This window comes from Ictidomys tridecemlineatus, chromosome 14 (assembly GCF_052094955.1).
Source record: "Ictidomys tridecemlineatus isolate mIctTri1 chromosome 14, mIctTri1.hap1, whole genome shotgun sequence".
Classification (NCBI taxonomy): domain Eukaryota; kingdom Metazoa; phylum Chordata; class Mammalia; order Rodentia; family Sciuridae; genus Ictidomys; species Ictidomys tridecemlineatus.
Genome location: NC_135490.1, coordinates 64,596,958 through 64,623,044, shown reverse-complemented (window position 1 = coordinate 64,623,044; position 26,087 = coordinate 64,596,958). Strand labels below are relative to the sequence as shown.

The 26,087-nt window shown below is 34.5% G+C and overlaps 1 protein-coding gene across 1 annotated transcript in view; it reads right to left on the bottom strand.

Moving 5' to 3' along the window:
• LOC101971294 (disintegrin and metalloproteinase domain-containing protein 18) overlaps nt 1–26,087 on the bottom strand; it is a 142,841-nt gene that overhangs the window by 43,718 nt on the left and 73,036 nt on the right. Inside the window, exons 13-16 of the mRNA XM_078031361.1 lie at nt 25,889–25,984; nt 22,991–23,189; nt 18,090–18,195; nt 15,807–15,996 (exon numbers count right to left, since the gene is read on the bottom strand). Coding sequence (XP_077887487.1) covers nt 15,807–15,996; nt 18,090–18,195; nt 22,991–23,189; nt 25,889–25,984 — 591 coding nt within the window. The remainder of the gene's footprint in view (nt 1–15,806; nt 15,997–18,089; nt 18,196–22,990; nt 23,190–25,888; nt 25,985–26,087) is intronic.

Sequence of the window (26,087 nt, the reverse complement as noted above, 5' to 3'; positions counted from 1 at the left end):
GAAAATTCTGGATAAAACCCATAACAATTTTGTTAGATTTTTAGTAGCACAAAAATATGAAATACATGGGCATGAAAGACCACATGGGCACATGAAAGTTAAATTAACCTTATCTTAAAATGTGTGTACATATTGCAATAGAACATATTTGGTTAATGTCAATTAATCCATTAATATCCTAGATTCCTACAATCCACTCAGAAATTCTGATTAGATAACACATGAAAAATGATAGTCCAAAATTTTAAAAACTATCAACATTTTCTGAGTCCTATGATGTCAGAAATTTTTTTCCTGTCCTTTAATGTACTATCCTTCTATCTGTGTTCTCAATATGCTGTGTGCTAAGAAAAGTCATGGTGCAATATTTTTAATCTTGTAATATATGAAAAGTATTGGGTAATAGTTTTAAAAAGAATCCCCTAATTGCATTAAGTTCTGTATCCTATGCATTTAATAGGAACAAAGAATATATTTTAAAAATCTCAGGGTCTAAAAACATTTTTTTTTATAAATAATCAGTGTTTGCTTCACAACAAAGGAGAAAATAATCTACAGATATTTTAGAAATATAAATAGGTTAAACAAGATATCAATGTGCTGTGGTTTGAGTGTTTGCAGACCCTCAAATTTCCATGTTGAAAACTAATCCCCAATGAGATCGTGTTGAAAGGTGGCCTTTACAAGCTGATTAGGTCATGAGAGCAGAATGAGTGCCTTTTGAATGGAATGAGTGCCCTCATAAGAGGCTAGAGGGAGCTTGTTCACTATATCCAATATGTGAGGATACTGGAAGGTGCCATCACTAAGGCAGAGAGCAAGTCCTCACCCAACACTGAATCTGCTCCTGCCTTGATCTTGAACTTCTCCGTCTCTAGATCATGAGCAATGTGTGTCTGTTGTTTAAAAATAACAGTTTAAGATTATTTTTATATCATTCCTAATGAACTAAGACAAAATTTGATATTGCTAAATGAGATGTTACTATGTCAAATACCTAAAGAAGTAGAATTAACTTGAAACTGGGTAATGGGAGAAGTATAGAAGGGTTTGGAAGTTCATGCCTGAAAAAAAGCGTACACTCCTATCAATTCATTAAGTGTAATTCAGGAAGAAGAAAACCCTAAAGAATGGTTTCAGTTTTCTCAGATGATCTAAATGGTTATGATCAGAATATTGGTGGATATATGATAATAATATTCATCCTGATAACGTGTCAAATGGAAGAAGGTATTGTGAACTAAGGGAAAGATGATCCTTATAAAGTGTCAAACTACATTACTAAATTGTATTTGTGCCCCAATGCTCTGCAGATGGTGAAATTTCTGTGTAAGGAAATGGGATATTTGGCAAAAGAAATATCTAAGCAGAGTTGAGAGTATAACATAGCTCTCCTGACTTCTTAAGTATGTACGTTCTATGCCTGTCTCACCAATATATATTTAGAAGCACATAAATGGTTGGATTTTTTTAGGTTCACAGCTGGAGAGAAAGAGACCTCAGGATAAATTGGTCCTTGAGTCTCATCCATATCTGAATTAGATAATATTTAGATAAGATGAAACTTTTTGGACTTTTGAGTTAACATTGAAACAAGTCAAGGTTTTTGGGAGTATTTGGATGCAATAAATGTATTTAGCATGTGAGAAGAACATAAATATACGATCAAGAGATATAAAGTTGTTGTCTGAGTGTTTGCATCCTCACAAAATTTATATTTGGGGATTTAATACTCAATAGAGTAGTATCAAGAGATGGGGGCCTATTAACACTGATGTGTCTGCATCACTGTAGTATATATGGGGTACATACTAAGGAATGAAATAACTGGTTCAAATGGTGATTCCATTCCAAGTTGGAATGGAACTCTCCAAACTCTCCAAACTCTTTTCCAGAGTGGTTGCCCCAATTTTCAGTCCCACCAGAAATGTACTAGTGAACCTTTATCCCTACAACCTTGCCAACATTTATTGTTACTTGTATTCTTGAAAATTACCATTCTGACTGGAGTTAGATGGAATGTCAGTGCAGTTTTAATCTTCATTTCTCTAATTGCTAGAGATGTTGAACATTTTTTTCATATATTTTTTGACTATTCATATTTCTTCTTCTGTGAAATGCCTGTTCAGTTTCTTTGCCCATTTATTGATTGGGTTATTTGTACTTTTGGTATTTTTTGAGTTCTTTCTATATCCTGGAGATTTATGCTCTATCTGAGGTACATGTGGTAAAGATTTTGGTAAAGGTTTTCTCCCATTGTGTAGGCTCTCTCTTCACATTCTTGATTGTTTCCTTTACTGTGGAAGAAGCTTTTTAGTTTGATACTATCCCATGTTTTGACTCTTGATTTTACTTCTTGAGCTTTAGGAGTATTGTTGAAAAAGCCAGTTCCTAAACCAACATGATGGAAAGTTGGGCCTAGATTTTATTCTAGTAGGTGCAGGGTCTCTGGTTCAATGCATATGTTCTTGATCTACTTTGAGTTGAGTTTTGTGCAGGATGAAAGGGGTTAAATTTCATTATATTATATATGGATTTCTAGTTTTCCCAGCATCATTAGTTATGGAGGACACGTTTTTCCAATGTGTGTTTATAGTGTCTTTGTCTTATATGAGATAACTTTATATACGTGGGTTTGTCTTTGTGTTTTCTATTCTGTTACATTGTCTTCATGTCTCAGCCATAAAGAATAAAATTATGGCATTTGCTGGTAAACAGATGGAACTGGAGACTAACATGCTAAGTTAAATAAGCCAGTTTCCCAAAACCAAAGGCCAAATGTTCTCTCTGATATGTGGATGTTAACACATAATAAGAGGAGGAGGGAAGGAAGAATAAAAGTTCATTGGATTAAACAAAGGGGAATGAAGAGAAGTGAGGTGGGATGGGAATAAGAAAGACAATAAGAATAGTTGGAAATAACTTTCCTATGTTCATATGTGAATATACTACCAGTGAAACTCTACATCATGTATTATAACCACAAGACTGGGATCCTAATTAGAATAAGTTATATTCCATGTCTGTATGTATGATGTATCAAAATACACTCTATTGGCATGTATATCTAAAAATAACAAATTAAAAAATAAATTATTCCATCTAAGTATTTCCACAGAAATCTAAATTAACTAAGAAAAAATATTATATACGTACCAAATATCATACCCCTATAATAATGTATTCATACTTTGACAAATATAATAGTTTTCATTGTGCTAAGAATGAAACCCAATCATTAAGGAATCTTGAAATAACCAGGGTGCTGAGCAATCTTATGTACATATCCCAGGTAGTTATCATCAAAATCTTTGTTTAAAACAGTTTTCCTAATTTCTACATGTATATTTTATCACTTGTGCATCCTAATGTCTATCAACATAAGTTATATGTAGAATGAGGGGACAATATACTATCTCCACAAACTATTATTTTCCTTGTGGTCTAGTACATCAAAGTCCCAAGCAGCATCAAAAATCTTCCATACTTTTTTTTAAAATTTGGCAACTTCGATTAAACAGAATTGTAGTTCGAAACAAGGATAATTACATGATCATATCAATTGATAAGGAAGAAATCCCCAATGGCACAGCACTGCAGCTGAAACACTAGCCAGAGTGGTCTCTTCATGAGCATAGTGGAGGGATAAGGGAATTAAAGGAATCCACTTTTGGGGGGAGGCCAGAGGCATGTCTGGGTATGGAGCATCCCAGCAAACCTGAAATACACACTGCACAATAAATGATGTGGAGCGCCATGTGTCCTGGTGGTGTGTGGAGGGCAAAGGAAGGAACCATTCTGCAGGCACTGTGCAGGGTCAGCAATTGATGAAGTCAATTCCTGACAAACCTGAGTTTGACACCCCAAACCAGGAAACATGGGGTCCATAGGTAATGTAGGGAACTCAGAATTGCTCCACCACAGGAATGGAACCCAGGGGAGATCCCTGGAGTACAATCTTCCAGTGTAAAGTGGCAAGTACTGAGCCCTGGAGGTGTGCTGATTTAAAATCTCTAGACCAACTGGCCTCCAGGGAAAAGCCTGGAGGCCACTGGAGGCCACGTAAGCCTAAAGTCTACCTCCAGGAATTCTGCTTAGTGGATTACCTCTCTCACCACAACAATCCAGAGTGTGGGGCATCATGTTCCAGATGACCCCCCCTTAAACCTGCTGAGAAGAGAAGCTGTGAATCTTTTGAATTCCAATGGAAATAGTTTTTTAACTTTTCATTGAGATTTTTTTTTCTCTTCTTCTTTTCTTTACTCTGTTTAATTGTGACCTTAATGGTACTTGGGCATTTATACATATTCATATTTGTTTTTTTTCTCATTTCTAATATTTTTGAACCCAGTTATTTTTCATGGGTTAGTTTTTGTGAACTAGGATGTTCCATTGGTATATTTTAGTTTTGTTTTATATTCTTTTATTTTTAATTTTTTGAAAAAAAATTATTTTTTATATTTTTTCTCTGACTTGTTTTCCTTGATTCTCTCTTTTCTTTTCATTTTTTACTTCTTTTTCTCTCCATTTGAAATTATAAATGCCTTTGCAAAATTGCTATTTTTATTGGAGGCAATAATTGATCATGCCATTTACATTCATTGTGATAATTAACACTGTAGATGTCATAGTAGAAACTATAGAAACTATTTTAATTTTGTAATGTTGTTTACATTGGTTGTTATTATTTGTCTCCCCTGAACAGTGAGGTATTGGAAAACTTCAGACACTATAGGTCCACATGATAGAAACTGTACTGCCTCAGATCCATACTGTAAGATGGGTGGACACACAAACAACATCAAAAAACAAGGAAACAAAGTGCCCAAAACAAATAAAGATACTCCAATAACAGAATCCATCAACACCACAGTGGAAAAATGACAGAGAAGGAGTTTAGGATGTACATGTTAAACTGATCAGCCAAGGATAGCACAAGGAGTAAAATCAGAGAAAAATAGAGAAAGTGAAAGATCACTTCAATAAAGAGGTAGAGATTCAGAAAAAGAAAACCAAGCAGAAATCCTCACAATGAAGGAAACAATAAATCAAATTAAAAATTCAATAGAAAGCACCACCAACAGACTAGGTATCTTGGCAGACAAAACCTCAGGCAATGAAGACAAAATACATAATCTTGAAGATAAAGTTGATAATGGAGAGAAGATGGATGTTAAGAAATCATGAGCAGAGCTTCCGGGAACTACAGGATTGCATGAAAAGCACAAATTTAGGATTTACTGGGAAAAATGAAGGCTTGCAGATACAAGTCAAAGGAATGCACAATCTTTTCAATGAAATAATATCAGACAATTTCCCAAACCTAAAGATTGAAATTGAATATATATTACAAGAGGTTTACAGGACCCCGAAGGTACACAATTACAACAGACACACACCAAAGATCATTGTAATGAAAATGCCTAACATACAGAATAATGATAGAATTTTAAAGGCTAGAAATAAACCCAATGACTGGGAATATAAATTATATCTCAGTAATTACTAACCTTGAACATTAATCACCTAAACTCATCAATCAAAATACAGACTGGCAAATTGGATTAAAAAACAAGATCCAACAATATGCTATCTCCTAAAGACTTATCTCATAGCAAAGACATCCACAGACTAAAGGTGGAAGGATGTGAAAAAACATATCACTTACATGGATCACATAAACAAGCAGGGGTTTTTATCCTCATTATCAGATAAAGTGGACTTTAATCCAAAGTTAACCAGAAGGACAAAAAAGGCAATTTCATACTTCTTAAGGGAATTGTAAATATTTATGCCCCAAATAATGGAGCATCTATGTGTATCAAACAAACCCTTCTCAATTTCAAGAATCAGATATATCATAACACAATAATACTGGGCAACTTTAACATTCCTCTGTCATTACTGGGTAGATCCTCCAAACAAAATCTAAATAAAGAAGATATAGAAGTAAAAAATACTATTGCTAATTTAGACTAAACAGACATATATAGACTATTTCATCATCAATACTCTTTATTCTCAGCAACACGCAAATCCTTCTCTAATATAGACCATGTTATGAAAGCTATCATGTATGTTGGCATACAATTGTAATATTGCCTTAATATATTAGTTATGGTTTGGATGTGAGGTATCTCCCAAAGGCTCACATGTGAGACAATGCAAGATGGTTCAGAGGAAAAATGATTGGGTTGCAAGAGTCTTAACTTAACTGGGTGGTAACTGAGGTGGTAGGATGTGGCTGGAAGAGTGGGAATTTGGGCATGGCTTTGGTGTATATATTTGTATCTGGAGAGTGGAGTCTCTCTCTCTGCTTCTTGATCATTATGATGTGAGTTGCTTCCTTCTGCCATGCACTCCACCATTGATGTTCAGTCTCACCTCCAGCCCCAAGAAATGGAACCAGCCTTCTGTGGACTTAGACCTCTTAAACTGTGAGCTCTCCAATAAACATTTCCTCCTTACAATTGTTCTGGTTAGTTCCTTTAGTCACAGCAGCGAAAACGCTGCTCAATGATAAGCATCCCCTAGCAGTGTGGGTATTCATTCTGCTCTGGTCTTGCAGGGTTGTGGTAGCTTCCATGTATGGCACAGCCTGGGGAAGTTGGTGGTCTCATATATGGGTGTCCTATGATAGTTGTGAATTGTTCATTCACGGTATTCTGTCCAAAGCCAAGAGGAATTCTGTAGTGCCTGACCACAGGTTGGTACTACCTTTTCTAGGTACTCCCCTGGTTTATTCTGAGCAACACACCAAATACAGATTTGGGTCAAAGCTGCCCTCTAATGCTGAAATAGTGACAATATAACAGCAGACTTGTGGTAAGCTTGGAATGGGCACCATACAGTGGTAAAATATTGGAAATGACCATACGTTCAGAAAAATTAAGCAGGCTGCTTATTTTTTGTTTTGTTTTTTGTGGTGGTGGTGGTGATGGTGGTGGTTTTTAGACCTAAATGAACATGGAGTATAACTTCCCATTCTTGAGGTTGTGTATGATGTGGAGTTGCACTAGTCGTGTCTTCATATATAAATATAGGAAGGTTATATCTGATTCATCCTACTCTCTTTCCTATTCCTATCCCCCCTCCCTTCACTTCATCCCCCAGTGAACTTCTATTCTTCCCTCCTCGCATTCCTTATTGTGTGTTAGCATCAGCATGTCAGAGACAACATTTGGCCTTTGGTTTTAGGGGATTGGCTTATTTCACTTAGCATAATAGTCTTCTCCAGTTCCATCCATTTACCAGCAAATCCATAATTTCATTCTTCTTTAAGACTGATTAATATTATTCCTAGAGATGTTGAAAACTTTTTCATATTTTTGTTAGCCAGTCATATTTTTTCTTCTGTGAAGAGCCAGTTCAGTTCCTTTGCCCATTTACTAATTAGTTTGTTTCCCTTTTTTTTGGTGCTATGATTTTTTAGTTCTTTATATATCCTGGAGATTAATGGTCTGTCTGAGGTTGAGGTGAGAAAGATTATCTCCCATTCTGTAGGCTGTCTCTTTGCATTCTTGATTGTTTCCCTTGCTGTAAAGCAGCTTTTTAGTTTGACACCACCCCTCTAAGCAGCCTGCTTAGAATTTCTGAAAAGACAGGCCCAAAGTCAGATTAGAATTACTGGAATACCTAATCTTCTAATGTCTGATGAAGTCCAACATGTAAAAGGAGAAAGAGGAACAGAAGGGGGAGAGGGAAGAGAAAAGAAATAAAAAAATAAGGAAAAAGAATGAGAAGGAAGAGATGGAGAAGGAGATGGAAAAGGTGAAATTTTTGAATTTTTATGGAACCAAAAAAGATTCCAATTAATCAAAGTGATCTTTAAGCAAAATGTACCAAACTGGACTATTTGACTTCAAAATATATTACAAAAATTAGTGTTCAGACATATGGAATAATGGAAGAGAATAGGGAGCCCAGAAATAAATTCACACATTTATGGTAAATTGATTTTTGGCAAAGTTTCCAAGAACACAATGAGAAAATGGCAGTTGCTTCAATTAATAATTATGAAAATGAGATATTCACATGTAGATAAATAAAAGTAGACAATTGTCTCACAATCCTGATTTTTGTTTATAAAAATTCAACTCTAAAAATCAAACACTTAAGTGTAAGACCAAATATTATAAACTAATGAAAGAAAATATGGGAAAAGACTCCAAAACATTGGCTTGGCAATTATTTTTTTGCTGCAAATTCAAAAGCAGAGGCCAAAAAAGCAAAAAAAAAATTATGAAATTATATCAAACTATAAAGCATTTGCAAAATCAAGATATAATCAAAAGTGAACAAACATTCTATCATTCTATGAAATGTGGGAAAGTTTTTACAAATGATACATCTCATAAAGGGTTAATATTTAAAATACATAAGCAATCCAAATACTAGTAAGAAAACAAATAATCCAATTAAAAATAGGCAAGGTATCTGAATAGGCATTTCTCAAAAGAAGACATCCTAATGACCAACAGATAAATAAAAGAATCTTCAAAATCATTAATTATCAGAAAAATACAAATTAAAACCATAATGACATATCACCTGGCACCTGTTAAAATAGTTATAAAGAAGGAAGTAAAGATAACATGCATTTGATAAGATGTGGATAAAAGGGAACCCTCATGTCTTGTTGGTAGGAATGTGAATTCATACAGCCACTATGGAACACTGTATGGAGGTTCTTCAAAAACTAAAAATAGATCTACCATATAATTCCAGCTAGCCCAGTACTAGGTATATATGCAAAAGAATATAAATTGAGTTTCCAAAGATATATTTGCACACTCTCATGTTCACTGTTGATATTTTTTCTCAATACTCTACTGATGTCTACTGATGGATGAATAGATGAAGAAAATGTGATACATACATACAGTGGCATATTTTCCAGCCTTAAAAAGAGGGATTCCTGCTACTTCCTACAACACAAATGAATTTGGAGGACATATGTTAAATGAGAAGCCATAAAAAATTGGCAATTACTACATGATATCACTTACATAATAAATATTAAATAGTCAAACACAGAAGCACAGAGGTAGTTGCCAGACATTTGAGAGATGGGGAAAATAAGGAGACATCAATCAAATGGTACATTGTTTTGGTTATAAAAGTTAAATAATTCCTAGAGATGTCCTGTACATCAATAGTTCAGTATAATTGTTATGGAATGTATGTTTAAATAATATATAAGAGGGAAAATAACATTTTAAATGCTTCAATGAGATAAATAATTAAGTAACATATATTGGAAGTTATAAACTTTTGGAAGTTATAGGAAGATTTATAGCACAAATTGTGGTGATAGTTTCACTGATGCATAGTTATCTCTAAACTCATCAAGTTAGATATATAATTATGTATAAATTTTTATATGTGAAAGTGATTCAAGAAAAAACATTCTACCAAAACAAATAAAAAAATAAAAACAAATGGAGAATAAGAGAAAATATTTGCAATCTTGCATGTGGGATAATTAAAAAACAAACAAACTGAACATTAGAAAAAAGGGATCCTATCAGAAAATTGGCAAAGGACATGAGTGGACATTTCTCTGAGCATGCTTTGATGGTAAATAATTACATAATCAAAAGTTGAATATAATTAACCATTAGATTATGCAAATTATTTTTTTTTTGGAGTGGGGCACTGGGGATCTAACCCAAGGGTGCTTAACCACTAAGCCACATCCTCAGCCCTATTTTGTATTTTATTTAGAAGCAGGGTCTCACTGTGTTGCTTAGCACTTCGCTTTTACTGAGACTCACTTTGAACTTGCGATCCACCTGTCTCAGCATGCTAAACTGCTAGGATTACAGGTAATTAAAACCACAAATATCAATCAATATACTCACATCAGGATGGTTACAATAAAATTAGTGGTAACACCAAGTGCTGGTGAGGATGTGTGAAACCTCATCACTCACCCATCATGGAGAAAAATGAGAAAGTGTACAGTTTCTGGGTCAAAGTTTATAGCTATTTCTGATACAATCAAACATGTACATACCACGTGAGCCAGAGATGGCACTTCTGGATATTTAAGAAATTGAATAATATAAATCTATTATCTTGGTTTCTGTGAGACAGAGTTCCTGTGCATGGCATAACTTCAGGATATTTGCTTCAGGATTTCATTTGAGACTGCAATTAAAGTGCCAGCCAGTTTCATCAGAAGGTTTTACTCAGATGAATCAACTTACAAACCTTCCATGTGATGTTGGCAGGCTTTTGGATTAACGTCCTCAATTTCTCAAAGGTTGTTAGGTTGAGGACATACTCAGTTCCTTCCCATGAATTCCTTTCTAATGAGGCAATCAAAGAAGGAGAGAGAATGGTGGTAGTAGGGGAGCAAAAAGGAAGATACTGTCTTTTATAATCTATATTGAAGTGACATTCCGTTATTTTGCAATGATCTTCTTAGAAGCAAGTCTCTAGGTCCATCCTGCCATATGATATAACATGGATGTGCATTATTCAAAGAAATGGATAAGAGAAGGTAAGATCTTTGAGGGGCATTTTAAAAACAGAGGACCACCATCCATCCTCTAAGGTAACATGTCCTTTACAAATGCATGCCACATTCATTCCCAAGGTCTCCAAAGCTATCATTCCATTATAGTATGAGTTCAGTTCAAAGTATTTTTAACTAAATTAACTCCAGCTGTGAGACACTGTGGCATAACTCTTTTGAGTATGCCTTTTCCATCTGTGGCTATGTAAAATTAAATAATTAAATCTGTCCCTAATATACAAATGTATAAAAAAGAACAGAATAGCTTCTATTGACATTTCTACTCAAAAATGGCAGGGGACAGAAGATAAAAAGGAAAAACTGATACATAGCAGTTCTGAAATCACATGTCCCATGTTGGGAGTTCCTTGATTAGGATTCAGGGTCTGTGAATAATGATCTTTCTTGGATTTTGAATATGCCCTATGAAGGGCAGGCTGAGATTTTTATTAAAGTCATAAACCCCTTGATTCAGTGTATGTACTCAGGGTCATAAACATTTGCTTGTGAGCATGTACTCACTTATGTAACCTGTTGGCAATATGCCTTCTTTGTCTGGTCTGCATATAAAAAAGACTTATGGAAATGACTAGGACTGGGTGGCTAGAGGCTGAGCCTAGGGCCTGGGGGGGGGTGTTTCTGCTGCCTTGGAATAAAGATATCTACTATCCCAACTGAAATTTACATCTTTCTCCACCTGTCAGAATTCTGAATCTGTTTCCTAGGGTCCAAGTCCCATCTGAACACTTTCTAAATTCTTCCCTGACATTCACACTATTTCATTATTTTTCATAAAAGACTGCATGTTTGCAGCTGCACATTTTCCACCTACTTCTTTTTAATTCACATTTTTTATTTATATATGACAGCAGAATGCATTAAAATTCTTATTATACATATAGAGCACAATTTTTCATGTCTCTGGTTTTATACAAAGTATATTCACACCAATTCATGTCTTCATACATGTACTTAGGGTAATGATGTCCATCACATTACACCATTATTTCTAACCCCATATCACTCCTTTCCTCTACCACCCCTCTGCCATATCTAGAGTTCATCTATTCTTCCCATGCTCCCCCTCCCTACCCCACGATAAATCAGCCTCCTTATATCAGAGAAAACATTTGGCATTTTTGGGGGGGGATTGGCTAACTTCACTTAGCATTATTTTCTCTAATTCCACTTATTTACCTGCAAATGCCATGATTTTATTCTCTTTTATTGCTGGGTAATATTCCATTGTGTATATATGCTAGATTGTTTATATCCATTCATCTATTGAAGGGCATCTATATTGATTCCACAGTTTAGCTATTATGTATTGTGATGCTATAAACATTGATGTGGCCATGTCCCTGTAGTATGCTGTTTTTAATTCCTTTGGGTATAGACGGGGAGAGGGATAGCTGGGTCAAATGGTGGTTCCATTCCCAATTTTCCAAGAAATTTCTATACTGCTTTCCATATTGGCTGCATCAATTTGCAGTCCCATGAGCACTGTGTATCTTTTTCCCCACATCCCTTGCCAACACTTATTGTTGTTTGTATTCATAATACTTGCCATTCTGACTGAAGTGAGATGAAATTTTAGTGTAGTTTTGATTTGCATTTCTCTAATTGCTAGCAATGATGAATATTTTTTCATATATTTGTTGAATGATTGTATATCATCTTCTTTCTGAGAAGTGTCTGTTCAGGTCCTTTGCCCATTTATTGATTGAGTTTTTTTTTTTTTTGTGTGTGTGTGTGTGTGCTCAGCATTTTGAGTTCTTTATATACCCTAGAGATTAGTGCTCTATCTTATGTGTGAGGGGTAAAAATTAGATCTCAAGAAGTAGGGTATCTATTCACCTCACAGATTGTTTCTTTTGCTGAGAAGAAACTTTTTAGTTTGAGTCCATGCCATTTATTGATTCTTTATTTTAATTCTTGCGCCAAAGGAGTCTTATTAAGAAAGTTGGGGCCTAATCCCACATGCTGGAGATTAGAGCCTACTTTTTCTTCTATTAGATGCAAAGTCTCTGGTTTTATTCCTAGGTCCTCGATCTATTTTGACTTGAGTTTTGTGCATAGTGAGAGATAGGGGTTTAATGTCATTTTGTTGCATATGAATTTCCAGTTTTCCCAGCACGATTTGTTGAAGAGGCTATCTTTTCTCCAATGCATATTTTTGGCGCTTTTGTCTAATATAAGAAAATTATAATTTTGTGGGTTATTCTCTGTGTCTTAAGCCCCAGGCAAACATCATTCTAAATGGAGAAAAATTGAAGGCATTCCCTCTAAAAAATGGAACAAGACAAAGATGCCTTCTTGCACCACTTCTATTTAACATAGTTCTTGAAACACTGGCCAGAGAAATTAAACAGACAAAAGAAAGAGATACACGTAGGAAAAGAAGAACTCAAATTTGTACTATTTGCTGATGATATGATTCTATATCTAGAAGACCCTAAAAGTTCCACCAGAAAACTAAAACTAGTAAATGAATTCAGCAAAGTAGCAGGAGATAAAAATCAACACCCATAAATCAACTGCATTTCTGTATATCAGAGACAAGTCCTCAGAAAATAAAATGAGGAAAAATACCCCATTTACAATAGCCTCAAAAAAAAATCCTTGGGAATCAACTTAATGAAAAAAGTGAAAGAGCTATATAATGAAAATTACAGAACCCTAAAGAAAGTAATCAAAGAAGACCTTAGAAGATGGTAAGATCTACCTTGCTCTTGGATAGGCAGAATTAATATTATCAAAACAACTATACTTTCAAAAGCACTATGTAGATTTAATGCAATTCCAATCAAAATTCCAATGACATTCCTCATAGATATAGAAAAAGCAATCATGAAATTTACCTGGAAAAATAAGAGACCCAGAACAGCTAAAGCAATCCTTAACAAGAAGAGTGAAGCAGGAGGCATCACTATACCAGAACTTAAACTATACTACAGAGCAATAGTAACAAAACTAGCATGGTATTGTCACCATATCAGACTGGTAGACCAATGGTACAGAATAGATGACACAGAGACTAATCTACCTACTTCTTACTAATTGATGAGAAGTGGGGGGTCCAATAGCCACTTTTCATTTTTATTCTGTTTGTGCTGTTCATCATTGCTGGCAATGTGCCTACTAATATTTTTCTAAAATAGTGGACTTCCTATGAAGATTACTGTGGTTAATTACATTTGACAATACCCACATTCACAAATATCTTGAAAATAAGCTCCTTGCTACCTTGAGCTTTTGCTTAGATGGCTGCAGATCAAAGCCCTGATGATTTTACAGAACATATCTTTTTTTTTAAAACGTTTTTCTTAAAGTGGATCTGTGAGGCATGTGCTTGCTTTAAATGGAATTTTAAATAATTAAATGTGCCCTGATTCTTTGCTCTATTTGAACTCATGACTAACATTTGCAAAATTCTTTTTCTCTTTGTTTTGTCTCTGGGCCACATTTTCCTAATAGTCTTTGGAATAATTTCTTAATTAAGCAGTTTTATGTCTGGAGAGGTTGATTATTTTCAAAATCATAAAGTCATAATACTTTTTATTAATAATTATTCTCTCAATTTCTTTCCTCCCATTAGGTACAAAGTGCTTAGCTCTCTACCATTAAATCAAAGAACTATTCTTCCTTCAGTTTTCAATGACATATATCTCACTATTTCTTGACCTCTCACTAATACATGGCTCTCAAAGGCAAGAGGGATACTCATGATTTGTTGCAGGCAGCTTCCTTCATTAACGTTTTCCAAATGCCTCCAGACCCTCCCCACTTGCTGGTTCTATGTTCACATCCCCATTTTTAGGTATTTGTTATAGCAGCACCATACTTCAGGTACCAAAATCTACATTATCTATTGCTGCATAACAAATTTTCCCTATAATTAATGACACTAAACAACACATGTTTGTCATATCATAGTTTCTGCAGGGAAGAAATCTGAGAACATCTTATTGTTCTCAGAGACTGGTTTCCCAGTCTCACAGTCCCCCATAAAGCTATGCTCAAGGTAGCATCTGGGGTTGCTATCTCCTATGAAGTCTTGATCTGAAAGATCTTCTATACAGCTTGTGTATGTGGTTATTGGCAGAATTAAGCTCCCCATGGATTGCTTGACTGAGGCCCTCAGATTCTCTCTGGACCCCAGTTGCTTTCCTTGTGGGCTTTTCCCTGAGGACACCATGCTGCACAAGGTGAGAAGGCGGGAGTGAGCATCCATGCAAAACAGAAACCACTGTCTTTTCTGACCTAACCCACATGACATCCCATAACTTTTGCCTTATTTATTCTGTTTGTTAGAAGCAAAGCTTTAGATGTAACCCACACACAAGGGGAGTGGATTACACAAAGCAGTGGATACCAGGAAGTGGGATCATTGGGAGCCATTTTACAGGACACCAGGACAAGCAAACTTCTTAAGGGACCAGGATTGCTGATATTACATTTAAGAGTTGGTTTCTGTTTGATCCACCATTTGCAGGTTTTGCTTTATTTTTATTCATCAAGTAAGTGCTAAATGACATTTACATGTAACATGCTGATTTATAATTGCTGCTTTATATCTCAAATGTCATATTATTTTTCCAGGAATATGTCCTTCATATCTACAGACTGACTAAGTCTTTGTACAACTTCTGTCCTTTATGGTATGACTACAAGCATATAATTCTCACATAAATATACACTCACATGCATATGTACATGAGCATGTATATGTACTATTACTATTATTCCTGCTACAGAAACAGAGAAACAGATTGCTTTTTCTGGAAGAATGGTAAAGTTCTTCCAGACTTCTGACATTTTTTAAACTATCATTGCATTTATCATTGTTATTGTTCTACAAATACTAGCTAACACGGTAGAACAAGAAAAATGGTGAGGTTGAAATACTGACACTTAGTGCTTTGATCAGATACATAAGTAGATGACCTAAGAAATATGAAAGATTGATTATGATTCTGTATAAAGCAAAAATTCAGAACTAGAATTTTAAAGCTAGTATTTGAAGGCTCAAAAAACATCATCTGGCAGTTACTATAATCTTGTGTTTAAAACACATATGTTCTTTTTTCACTGATAACAGGTTCATACAAAGAGCAACATTATTAGATAACTGAGACTTTGTCCTTCTTTATGTTATATGGGAAATTAATGTAAGCACCAGGTTGAAATCCATTCGGTATAATTATGCTAGCATCATGAAATGTGATAGGTGATAATTAAGAAGATTTCATAAAACTGTGTATAAATTATCACATTTTGTTACCATTTGTGGTCCACACACAGTGCCATCAGCCACATAAGCATTATCTCTTCCATCTGAACTCAAAGACGACCCAGGAATTATGGATAGACATACATGATCATGAATATATGAATAAACTGTATATTGAGCAGCAGTTTTATAAGTATTTTTATGTGGCCAAACACAAGTTAATTTTCCACAGAGAATATCCCTGGAAATGGAAAGCAGAATTTCCTTATTATTTTAGTTTTTAATGATACCAAATTCCAATTGAATATTGCATGAATAAAAACATAAATATTGTTTAGTCAATGGCACAAAACCATAAAAATATGAAATGGAAACATGTTTTATATTTTTATAAAGGTAAAACACATTTTAGAAACAAGTAAATGCAACCAGATTAATCAGCATTGTAGCAGAATTGAAATGTACATACTGAAATTAGATATGAATACATTATTTTCTTTTTTGATTATACAGCTCAAAAAGTATTATTATTCTCTATTTTCCAGTTATCTTAGGAGCATTCCTCATAATTTACCACATTCTTTAGGAGAATTCACCACTTGTATCCCTTTTGATATAGGCTGGCCAATCTGGTGACTTTTTACCTAAAATTGCTGAGAGTAGCTAATTGTATTTACTCTTTCTGCATCTTCTGATATGCCTATGGTCCCTGTCATGATCTCTAGAAAATATGTTTCAGTACATCCTGAGCCCCCTGATATATATGTGCAGGGGTATACAGATGTTAAAAAGATTCGATTATGAGAGCTATAACCTCATCTGTGAATTAATCCATTTGGTGGATTAACAATCTGAAAGAACTATGGAGTAATACTGTAGGCATCTGGGGCATAGCTGGAGGAAGTAGGTTGGGGGTGGGGCATAATGTTGGGCTATATCTTATCCCTGGCTCCTCTCTCACTCTCTTTATGCCTCTGACTGCCATGAGTTGAGCAGGTTTCCTCTGTCACACCCTTCTGCCATGATATTCTGTCTCATTTGTGACCCAGAGCAATGGAGTTGGCTAACCATGGACTGAACCACTTAAACAGTGAGCCCAGATAAACCTTTCCTCCTCTAAGTTGTTCTTGTTGGTTATTTTGGTCATGATGATGAAAAGCTAACTAGTAGTACTGTTAGACCAAAGGCAACAGATTTCTGGCCATCTTGGAGAGAGATTAAGTGCACTACTATATCACACTTATCACACTTTCTCTTTTTATTGGGATCCACTGTGATATATCTTACTGTGTTTAGTCACTGGAGCTCGATATCAGTATCCAACAAGGTGTAGCTGATTATACCTTGTCTTTTAGTTATTATACAGGGTTTACTCATGTTGTTCCCACTCATCTTTATGATTCCACATCCCTTTTCCATCCACTAGTCCTCCTGTGTTGGGTAGTGGGGGAAATTCTATATCTTCTTTGTGCCATACATGATGTATAGATGATTAATGGATGGAAGAGCCTCAAGGAGAATATCTTCTTAGCCTCACTCAAATAGACACCTTCATAAGGAGCCAAGGTTGTTTGAACTGAACTGTGATAATTACCTAAGAATTTTACAGTTGTTTCCCCCCCCCCAGGCAATTCATTGAAAAATAAAAGAAAGCTCTGCTCTTCCTGAATTACTTGATCTATCTGAGGGGTTTTCTATAATCTTCCTTATTCTTTATTTTTTTGACTCTGGTTTGGTTATTATTATTATTTGTGTGTGTGTGTATGTGTGTGTTTTATTATCAATACCCAATGAAATTAAGGAAGCATTTGTTTGTTGCAGGGTAAGAACTTTCTTTATTGGATTTCATTAATCACTTTCTCATGTGGCTTTTAGCAGCTCCAATTGCCATGTTGACATATTAAAAAGTAATTCTATGCTTTTTTTGGAAATAACAAAAAGAAAATTAAAAATGTTTTCTTCCTTTCAACAATCCTGTCTTTAAAAAATTGCTTTAGGATTATTGTCATTGATAGACCTAATCTAAACTCAATTTCAATTACAGAGCAGGAGACCTGAATTTTGAAAATTTGTGCTTCTTTCCTTCCTCTGGTAATAAGCATAAGCCTTCTTTTCATTGAGTCTCATTCTTAGGATGGTGTCAACAAAAAAAGTAAGGAAAAGGAAAACTACTCTTAAGGCATAGAAGGAATATATATATATATATATACACACTGCAATTTGAAAACATTGGCCTGTTATTTATTTATTGTTTGTTTTATTATTTGGTGTCTCTTGACAAGAACTATGTAATTTTTATGACTTAAATAAATAATCCCCCTTCTATATACGTACTTCTGTTCACAAGGTAATGGTTGAGAATTTTTAAAACCACAGTTTCCAAATCTTTCATTAGGAGAATTAACTTCTTTAAAGCAGGTATAGGGACCTCCTTGAGCACCTATAGCAAACATGTCAACTGCATTATCATCCTTAATCCAGTTAAATATTTGCCAGTAATGAACTAATGAAACTCTTATTTCAAAATAATCAATTTGATCAATTTTGGTTTTCATATGCACCTTGTCAATACAAGTCGAAAGAAATAATACTCATATCTAACAAAACAGAAAAGGATTATGTCTACTGAGGCAAGTTGAATCATTTTAAAAAACAACTACTGTTTCTCCCTATGGGAGCAACGACATCCTAGTCCAAAAGTTATTAGCTGTAACCTTGTAACTTGCTCTTCTTAATCTGTTGAGAATTTTAAAGCATGTCATTTGGGGACAGAAATCTTTGGAATTGGCACATACTTTGTCATATTATGGGTTTTTTTCCCTCTCTTATGGGGGGATCACTGGTATTTTAAAACTTATCTTTCAAGTTGGGTATCATAGTGAAAATAACATGGAATATTAAATCTTGGAGATTTGAGAGTTATTCCATTTTGTTAAACACAGGAACAGAAACCTAGAAGTGGTTTACCTAACTGCTATCAAATATGGCTAACAAATGTGGCCCTGGTAGTGAAGCCTAGTGATGGGTGATTAGAAAACTACTATAAGAAGCTCAGAAGTGAGTAGCTCATGCTCTGTGCTGTTGCCACATTTGGAGAAACTCTTCTTAATCATTTAAAGACAGTGGCACTGATAGATGAGTTGCCTTAGGCACAGAGGCAAGAAAACAGAGCGTGTGTCTTGGTTACTCTTGGCTGCCTTTGACCAGGTGAGGCAAGTACTCAGGAAAGAGACAAGCATCCTGCAGAAAAATATCAGCCCTTTCAAAACCAAAAAGGAAAAGTAATAGAGAAAAATCCAGGAATGTATCTGTGCTGCATGCGACGATGTGGCTCATCTTTTGTTGATATTCTGTCTCATCTGTGGCTGAGTCATTACATCTCTATGTGCTTTGTGTCTTCCCAATGGGTGTTCACCTAATAAATTCAATCACCTAATGCTGATCTTCACATTGCACTCCCACTTTAAGTTGTCTACCCATGTATTTCTACCCTAGAACTTTTATTTCTAATCTTCCAATCTTTTCACATTCAGTTTCCCCACCAAGAAACTGAGCCCTTTGTCACTACCTATTAAAAACATCTGTAGTCCAATGACCAGCCATACCTCTTTCTATAGAGGGAGGATGACCAGGTGGTCAGAATTTTTCAAGACCACTCCCAAGTGAGGTAGCAGTGCAGTTACTGTTTTTATTTTTTCCTTGCCTTACAACCAGTTATCTAGACAACCCACCTAAGAAACAAGTCTGGGCTTGTTCTTCCTGTGTCAGCTGGTCATGATGACACCCCAGATATTCATAGTTGTGAGATGAGAGAAAGAAAAGCTGTAGGAGGGGAGAAAGGCACACTGCTCTAAATTTCCTGATCTTGGATGTTTCCTGATCATGGATGTTTCTTCTGTGATTTTCTTTTTTTTTTAAGCAGGCTGGAACCCAGAGGAATGACTCCTCTATCTAACCACATAACTTGGTGTTTCTGACATAATTGAGTTTATGATGCATATGGTCATCAGTTGGTGTCCTCAAGTCAGATTTTCCATCATGGTAAGAACTAGCATCACACACAGAAATGTTTTGTTAAAGTGATATACTTCTGTTCAGACAGCAGCCTTGCTCTAAGAACACTAGAACATGAACTGCCATATTTCTAAAGAGGCTTGTTACAGGCTATATGTGATTTTTTTTCCTCATAACCTAACACTTCTAATATTATTGGGTCTGCTGTGATTTATCTCCAAAAGTCAGGTCTGCTTGAAGCACAGCCTAGACATGCTGCTGTCCAGGACCAGCCTGTTGATTTTACTCAAAATTAGCAAATTTTACACCATCCAATGAGTGGAGCTGAGCAGTTGGTTACTTATGTGAATGATACTGCTTCCAGAGAAGTTACCATGGATTGCAATTTTTTCCTTATAATATGAGGTACAAGATATGGTAGTTTGTCTTTTACTTTGTGGGAATAACAGATCATGTCTAACCACAGGGTTCCTAAAAAGTTTCCTGTTGTTGACAAACCCTGAAAAGTTTTGGTATCTATCACCTGTTCTCTGTAGCACATGTATTTAACACAGACCTTCTAGCATGCTTGCTATACTTTGTTGAGCCTTATTATATAAAATCATTAATCAATGAAATGGTTTTGGGGATGTCCAAATCTGCCTTTTGGGTATCCATGACAATCAGACTGTTTACGTCAGTTTTAAAAATGCTTGGGCATTTTCTTTTCCCCAGTATATAGATACCTAGTTAAATAGTTGTAGAAACATGGTAGGAGAACTGTGAATGCGTGTCTGCCAAGGTACAGTGGGGATTTTCTTCTGGGGTCTTAGCTTCTGCTTAAGTCAGTATGTTTTGGTTCTAAAAACTGGTTTAGATTCAGAATTTGGACATGGCATTATGACATTTATTGAAGTTACAAAGTTCATCAAACTTTTTAGATGGTACAAATTTAGTTATATTCTTTTGATCTGCTGACAGAACAAGAGAAGTCATATTCTATCACTTACCTTACTCTCAGTAGTTACTCATGTCTGCTACTCCAACCCTATCACTAATTATATTGAGTTCATCCTTTTGGTTCCTGAAATTTAAGCACTGCTGAGTTTGGTATCCCTCTCATAGCACTTTCCTATGGCTTGGGGGTTTCCTGTTGGACCAAATATTTGGCCTTATACACCCAGTATAGACAATACACTTTACTGAGAATTTTCTTTTTTTCTCCATAATCTATTATGGAAATTCTGGAACTTAAATTTCACTTTAGAATAAGGATTCATGGTCTGGAAGCCATACTATTAAAAAAGTTTTTACTATTGTCTAGCATCTTTGCCAGGACGGCAAATCCTAGATTTTGCAAAAGTGCTTCCTAAACAATAAATGTTTCTTTATCCAAGGGGATCATACTTATGCCATGCTAAATTGAGAGACAGAGAAGGAGAAAACAGAGATGGACCATTCCATAGGGTCAGATGTTTCATACAAGCCTAGAAACTCAGGATTTGGGGGAGCCATGTTTTCGACCATCCCCATCCCAAATACAAGTCCAACTTTTTCTCCAGACAGAAATTTAACACTAAGAAAACAGACCTAACAAAAACTTTAACACTAAAAAAGAGAAAACAGACCTAACAAATAACTTAACCTTTTTTAGAGTTGCTTCAAATTGATAATCAACTCTTTAGTTCTTTAGAACCTCATTTTTTAAGTGATGAAAGAGTCATTATATGTTTGCAGGTAGACCTTCTGAAATCACACTTTGCTTTGAAATACACGTTTTTCTTATCTTTTCCTAGACCTAATAGTGCTTACTAATTACTATCAAATTCCACTGTCCTTGCAGATATTTTTTCAGTCATGCATTTCCATTGGGCCAGATAGCATATTCTCTTTCACTAAGCAATTTTAAGTTAATGCTAACTATTTGCTACTCTGCACATCTCACATAAGCAGTCTCAAAACAGTCTTTGGCTCTATGGTTTTTGGTAACATAAGAAAAAAAATGCCTGCATTAGATAAGAGCCCAAGTGAATGAATGAATAAATGAATGAACAAATTATATCAAAAAGTGAGATTTTTTTTGAACCTTGTATGTCCATTTTGTGAAGATACTAGAGCTTGTATTATTAGAGGAAGAAACAGATGATTTGTAAACTCTCCTAAATGTTTCAATTAGAACTCAAACAGACATCAAATGTCAGGTTATCCAATGAGTACAAAGTTTTAATTTTTAGTTTTAACAAAAGAGAGTATATCCTAGATTTTCCTTACAAGAAACATTATCTGATTTTATTTTTAAGAGCTGTGTTATATCATGATGTAAAGCTATTCTGATAATAAAAAAATAATATTAAAAAATAATCAAAAATGAAAAAAACATATGCAAACCCATACAAAAATGTAGCATTAAAAAAAACAGCATAGAAAAAAACAGCATGGACACGTGATTTAAAAATTAAAACTCAGATCTGGTTGAATTTGGTTAAGTCACCTAACCTGAGTTATTTAAGACAATTTCAAATAATTAGCCAACATGGACCACACACCTACCATTTAGTACAAACTATACTCCTTGTCTTGACAAATAATTAAAACTAGGTGTTATGTAACCTTTAGTCAACTAGCAAATAATTATATTTGAATATATTTCATTGGGTAATTTTGATGTATTCAAATCATCTTAATCCCTCTAAAAACACAAAATCATACTGAGTACTTTGAATATTTACTCACCAAAAAGTAAGCATATATGCATTAATCTTTTTTGAATTACACTTAAAAGATGTCTGAAAAGCAAACTATGAACATGGAGTTTTGATCAAGTGGCCTGTGACTGCTATTATCCTAGCAGTTGCTCTTCAGTGAGGAATGGAACTCACTCTGATCTTTGTAAGTTTCGTGCCATTAAAATTAGATTATGAATGTGGGGAATAAAAGTAAAGTAAATAAAATTTCAGAATCTACTGATTTGCCATTCAAATCTTTATATAAATTATGAGCTATAAATATAATAAGAGTTTTCACCAGGGAGCCAACTATCAAAACCAAAACATCAAGCTGTGATAAAAGGAAGACACAACACTATCTTGAGAAAAATCTCAAGAAGTACTATACAACTTTACTTTCTTAGTTTGAATTTCATCCTCACTGAGTTAGTTATTCACTTCTAGAATTGTGTGGTACATTTTGAAACCTACAGAAGGATCCAAATTTAGGATAAAAAAAATATGAAACAACAGTACCTTTTCCAAATATCTTGGCACACTGGTTATCAGTACTTCGGCATTGCCCATTATAACAATATGCAGTTCCAAACCTGCACAAGTATCCATTCAGTGCATAAGTGTCAGGAACACAATGGCTGGAAGTTCCATTGCAATATTCTGTAAAATCACACTCCTGGTCAGTACTCTTTCTACACGGAGTTCCTGCTACTGAAAACTGGAGGAAAATGAAAAAGAGAATTATGTTCTGTGAATTCCTTAATTAATTACTGAAGAGATTTATCAAAGAAAACATGCCTGGTCAGGGCTAGGGTTGTGGCTCAGCGCTAGAGTGCTTGCCTAGCACGTTCAAGGACCTGGGTCTTCAGCACCATATAAAACCCATACAAAAATGTTCCAGGTCCTCAGCACCACATAAAAATAAATAAAATAAAGGTATCATGTCCAACTGCAACTAAAACTAAATTAAAAAAAAAACATGGCTGGTTATTGATAATTGAGGGAATGGCAGAATTCCTGAGGCTAAGAGTTCTCCCAAGGAAAAATAAGGTACAACATTCATTGAGAAGTCCAGGAAAGAGTAACTATCTCAAAGGTCCCTCTGACATCAGGCTTACAACTTCCCACCTGTGTGGTTTCCTTCAGTGTGAGGCAGTTTGATACAAGCAGCATTTAAAGGGAAACTAAACAGACTGGTCAAACTGGTCAAATGTTTCTTAAAATTGAAGGAACATTACCACTACTTTTTTGTTCTTAGAGAGATCAAGAAGCCAGTCAATCTAGCTTTAGTCCCTAGCTTTGACTCGTATTAGCTTGTTTGTGTGAACACAAAATATGGTATCTCATTTTACAATTGTAAATTTAGAGTAATAATCATAATTTCATAGAGAATTTAATATTGGTATTAAATTGACTTAATGGAAAATGCTTAGAATGCTTATAATACTTGATAACAGTGTATATAATACTTATCAAACCAACATCATTATATTTATCATTACCAGAGAGCATAAAGGTCTCCCTGCATAGCTCAGAGTGTGTTTAGTACTAAATGTTTGTGACTTGCTGAAAAAACAATTGGTTATCCTTTGCATTTCATAGCAAAGTCCACCACATCCAAATGCTGTTTCCCTCCTTTCTTTCTCTTCTCTCTCTGCTCGCCACACATACCCAGACAGTAAAATCCATGTTGATACAATTGCTTATTTAATAAAGCAAAGGTGAGAAATAAATGAAGTGGCATCTTAAAAGTCATGGAAAGGAAAATTGAATCAGAAATAAGAATCTTCTACACAAACAAATTAGATTAGATAATTTGTTTTCAGCAGACCCATATTACAAAAAAATATTAAGGAAAGGTTTTCAGGACAAGAAATATAAATCTAAACAGACAAAGGAAATAAGAGCTGGAAATTGAATAAATTGTATTAATTATAAATTTTTATTTTTCTTCTTTCACTTGGTCTAAAAGATAAAAGGCTAACTAAAGCAAAAATAGCAACAACATATTTTGTGTTTGGAGTAAACATGAATGTTCTTTTATAAGATCAATTTATTACACAGGAAGTGGTAGGTTATAAGAAATTAGCCTCTGATTAATCAAATACTTGTAAATTTTGGAGCAACCAGTGAAATTATTTTTAAGATGTATAAACAGCAAACCAATAGAGAAGATAAAATAAAACTAGCAGTTGTATAGTTTTAGAATTTATATTTAATTTGCAAAGCAACTGTAAATTTTAAAAGTTACTGGTTGGAATTCAAAGTAGCACAGTTTCATATGCATTTACTATATGGTTCAGCAATCCTACTTCAAAGTATCCAGTTAAAAGAAATGGCACACTATGCTCATATACAGTCTACTATTTTGTAGTAGGTACATTTTTTATTTCCCTAAACTGAAAATGACCCAAATATTCCTCAACTGGGGAATGAATAATAAACTGTGGTATGTCATTCTACTCCTTTCAATACTATTCAGCAACAAAATGAATGAACCCATAAACCTGCGTAAGAATGAATCTCAAAATCATTGTGTTAAAATGCCTAATTCATATGTTTACACATATTGTATGATTTAATTTATGTGACATTTGTATCAAAGCAAAATTATAAAGGCAGAAAACAGACTGGTGGGTACTAGGAGCTGTGGGTGAAATATGGATTGATAGCAAAGAAGTAAGGGAGGGGGACTTGTAAGGGCATGACAGAATAACCTAGCCTTGGCTGTGATGTTATCACTTATAACACTCAGAAATCCTCACAAACAGAACTTTGCAGCACTAAGTTAGATCTTAATAGAAAAAAATGGGAAGAAAGAATATACATAATATTTAAGTCTAAGTGATTGACCAGAACTGAAATAATAAAATATTTTGTATTGGGGAACTTGATTTCCTATCCAAACTCATTGTATTGAGATAACTTAAATTAATAACCCACATTTACAAACTTTTTTACATTAAAGAATAATTTACAATTATGTAAATAATTATATTCCAATATAATAACCATTGTTCCTATATGAGTTTTTGCATATTTTGCATATTAGACATTGCGCCTATTTTTAATGTTATAATTTCTTCATAATTAGTCACTTATTCATTTCACTTTATGATTTATTTAAGCACCAATATTTTTGATATTGTAATATATATATTTTCCTTGTCCTCTTTATTTGATAATTTAGAAGATGGTAAGCTTTGTGGTTTCAACACTACAGAATAATCAGTACCAGTCGGAGATGTCTTCTTTATTTCATACCAATTTTCCTTATATACTTATTTGTTTATGCAATTTATGTTTTATTTCACTCAATTAATTCTATATGCTTTTTATAAATTTCATATTGATTCAGTTAACACAGCCTTCTGTTATTGAAAATCAACTTCCTCTTCAGGAATGTCAGCAACTTACCTCACATTTGGATGTACAACATGGTCCAGAGCCACATTTTACTGAGCCTTTCAGTTTACAAGTCTTAAAATCACAACACTTTTTAAATTGACATTCCTAAAATTCCAAAAGAAGAGCTATTATTCCAGTTGAACAACTCAAAAACTTGTTTCTTAATCTTAACTTCAATTCAAAACTCCATGTTCAATTTACTAATTAT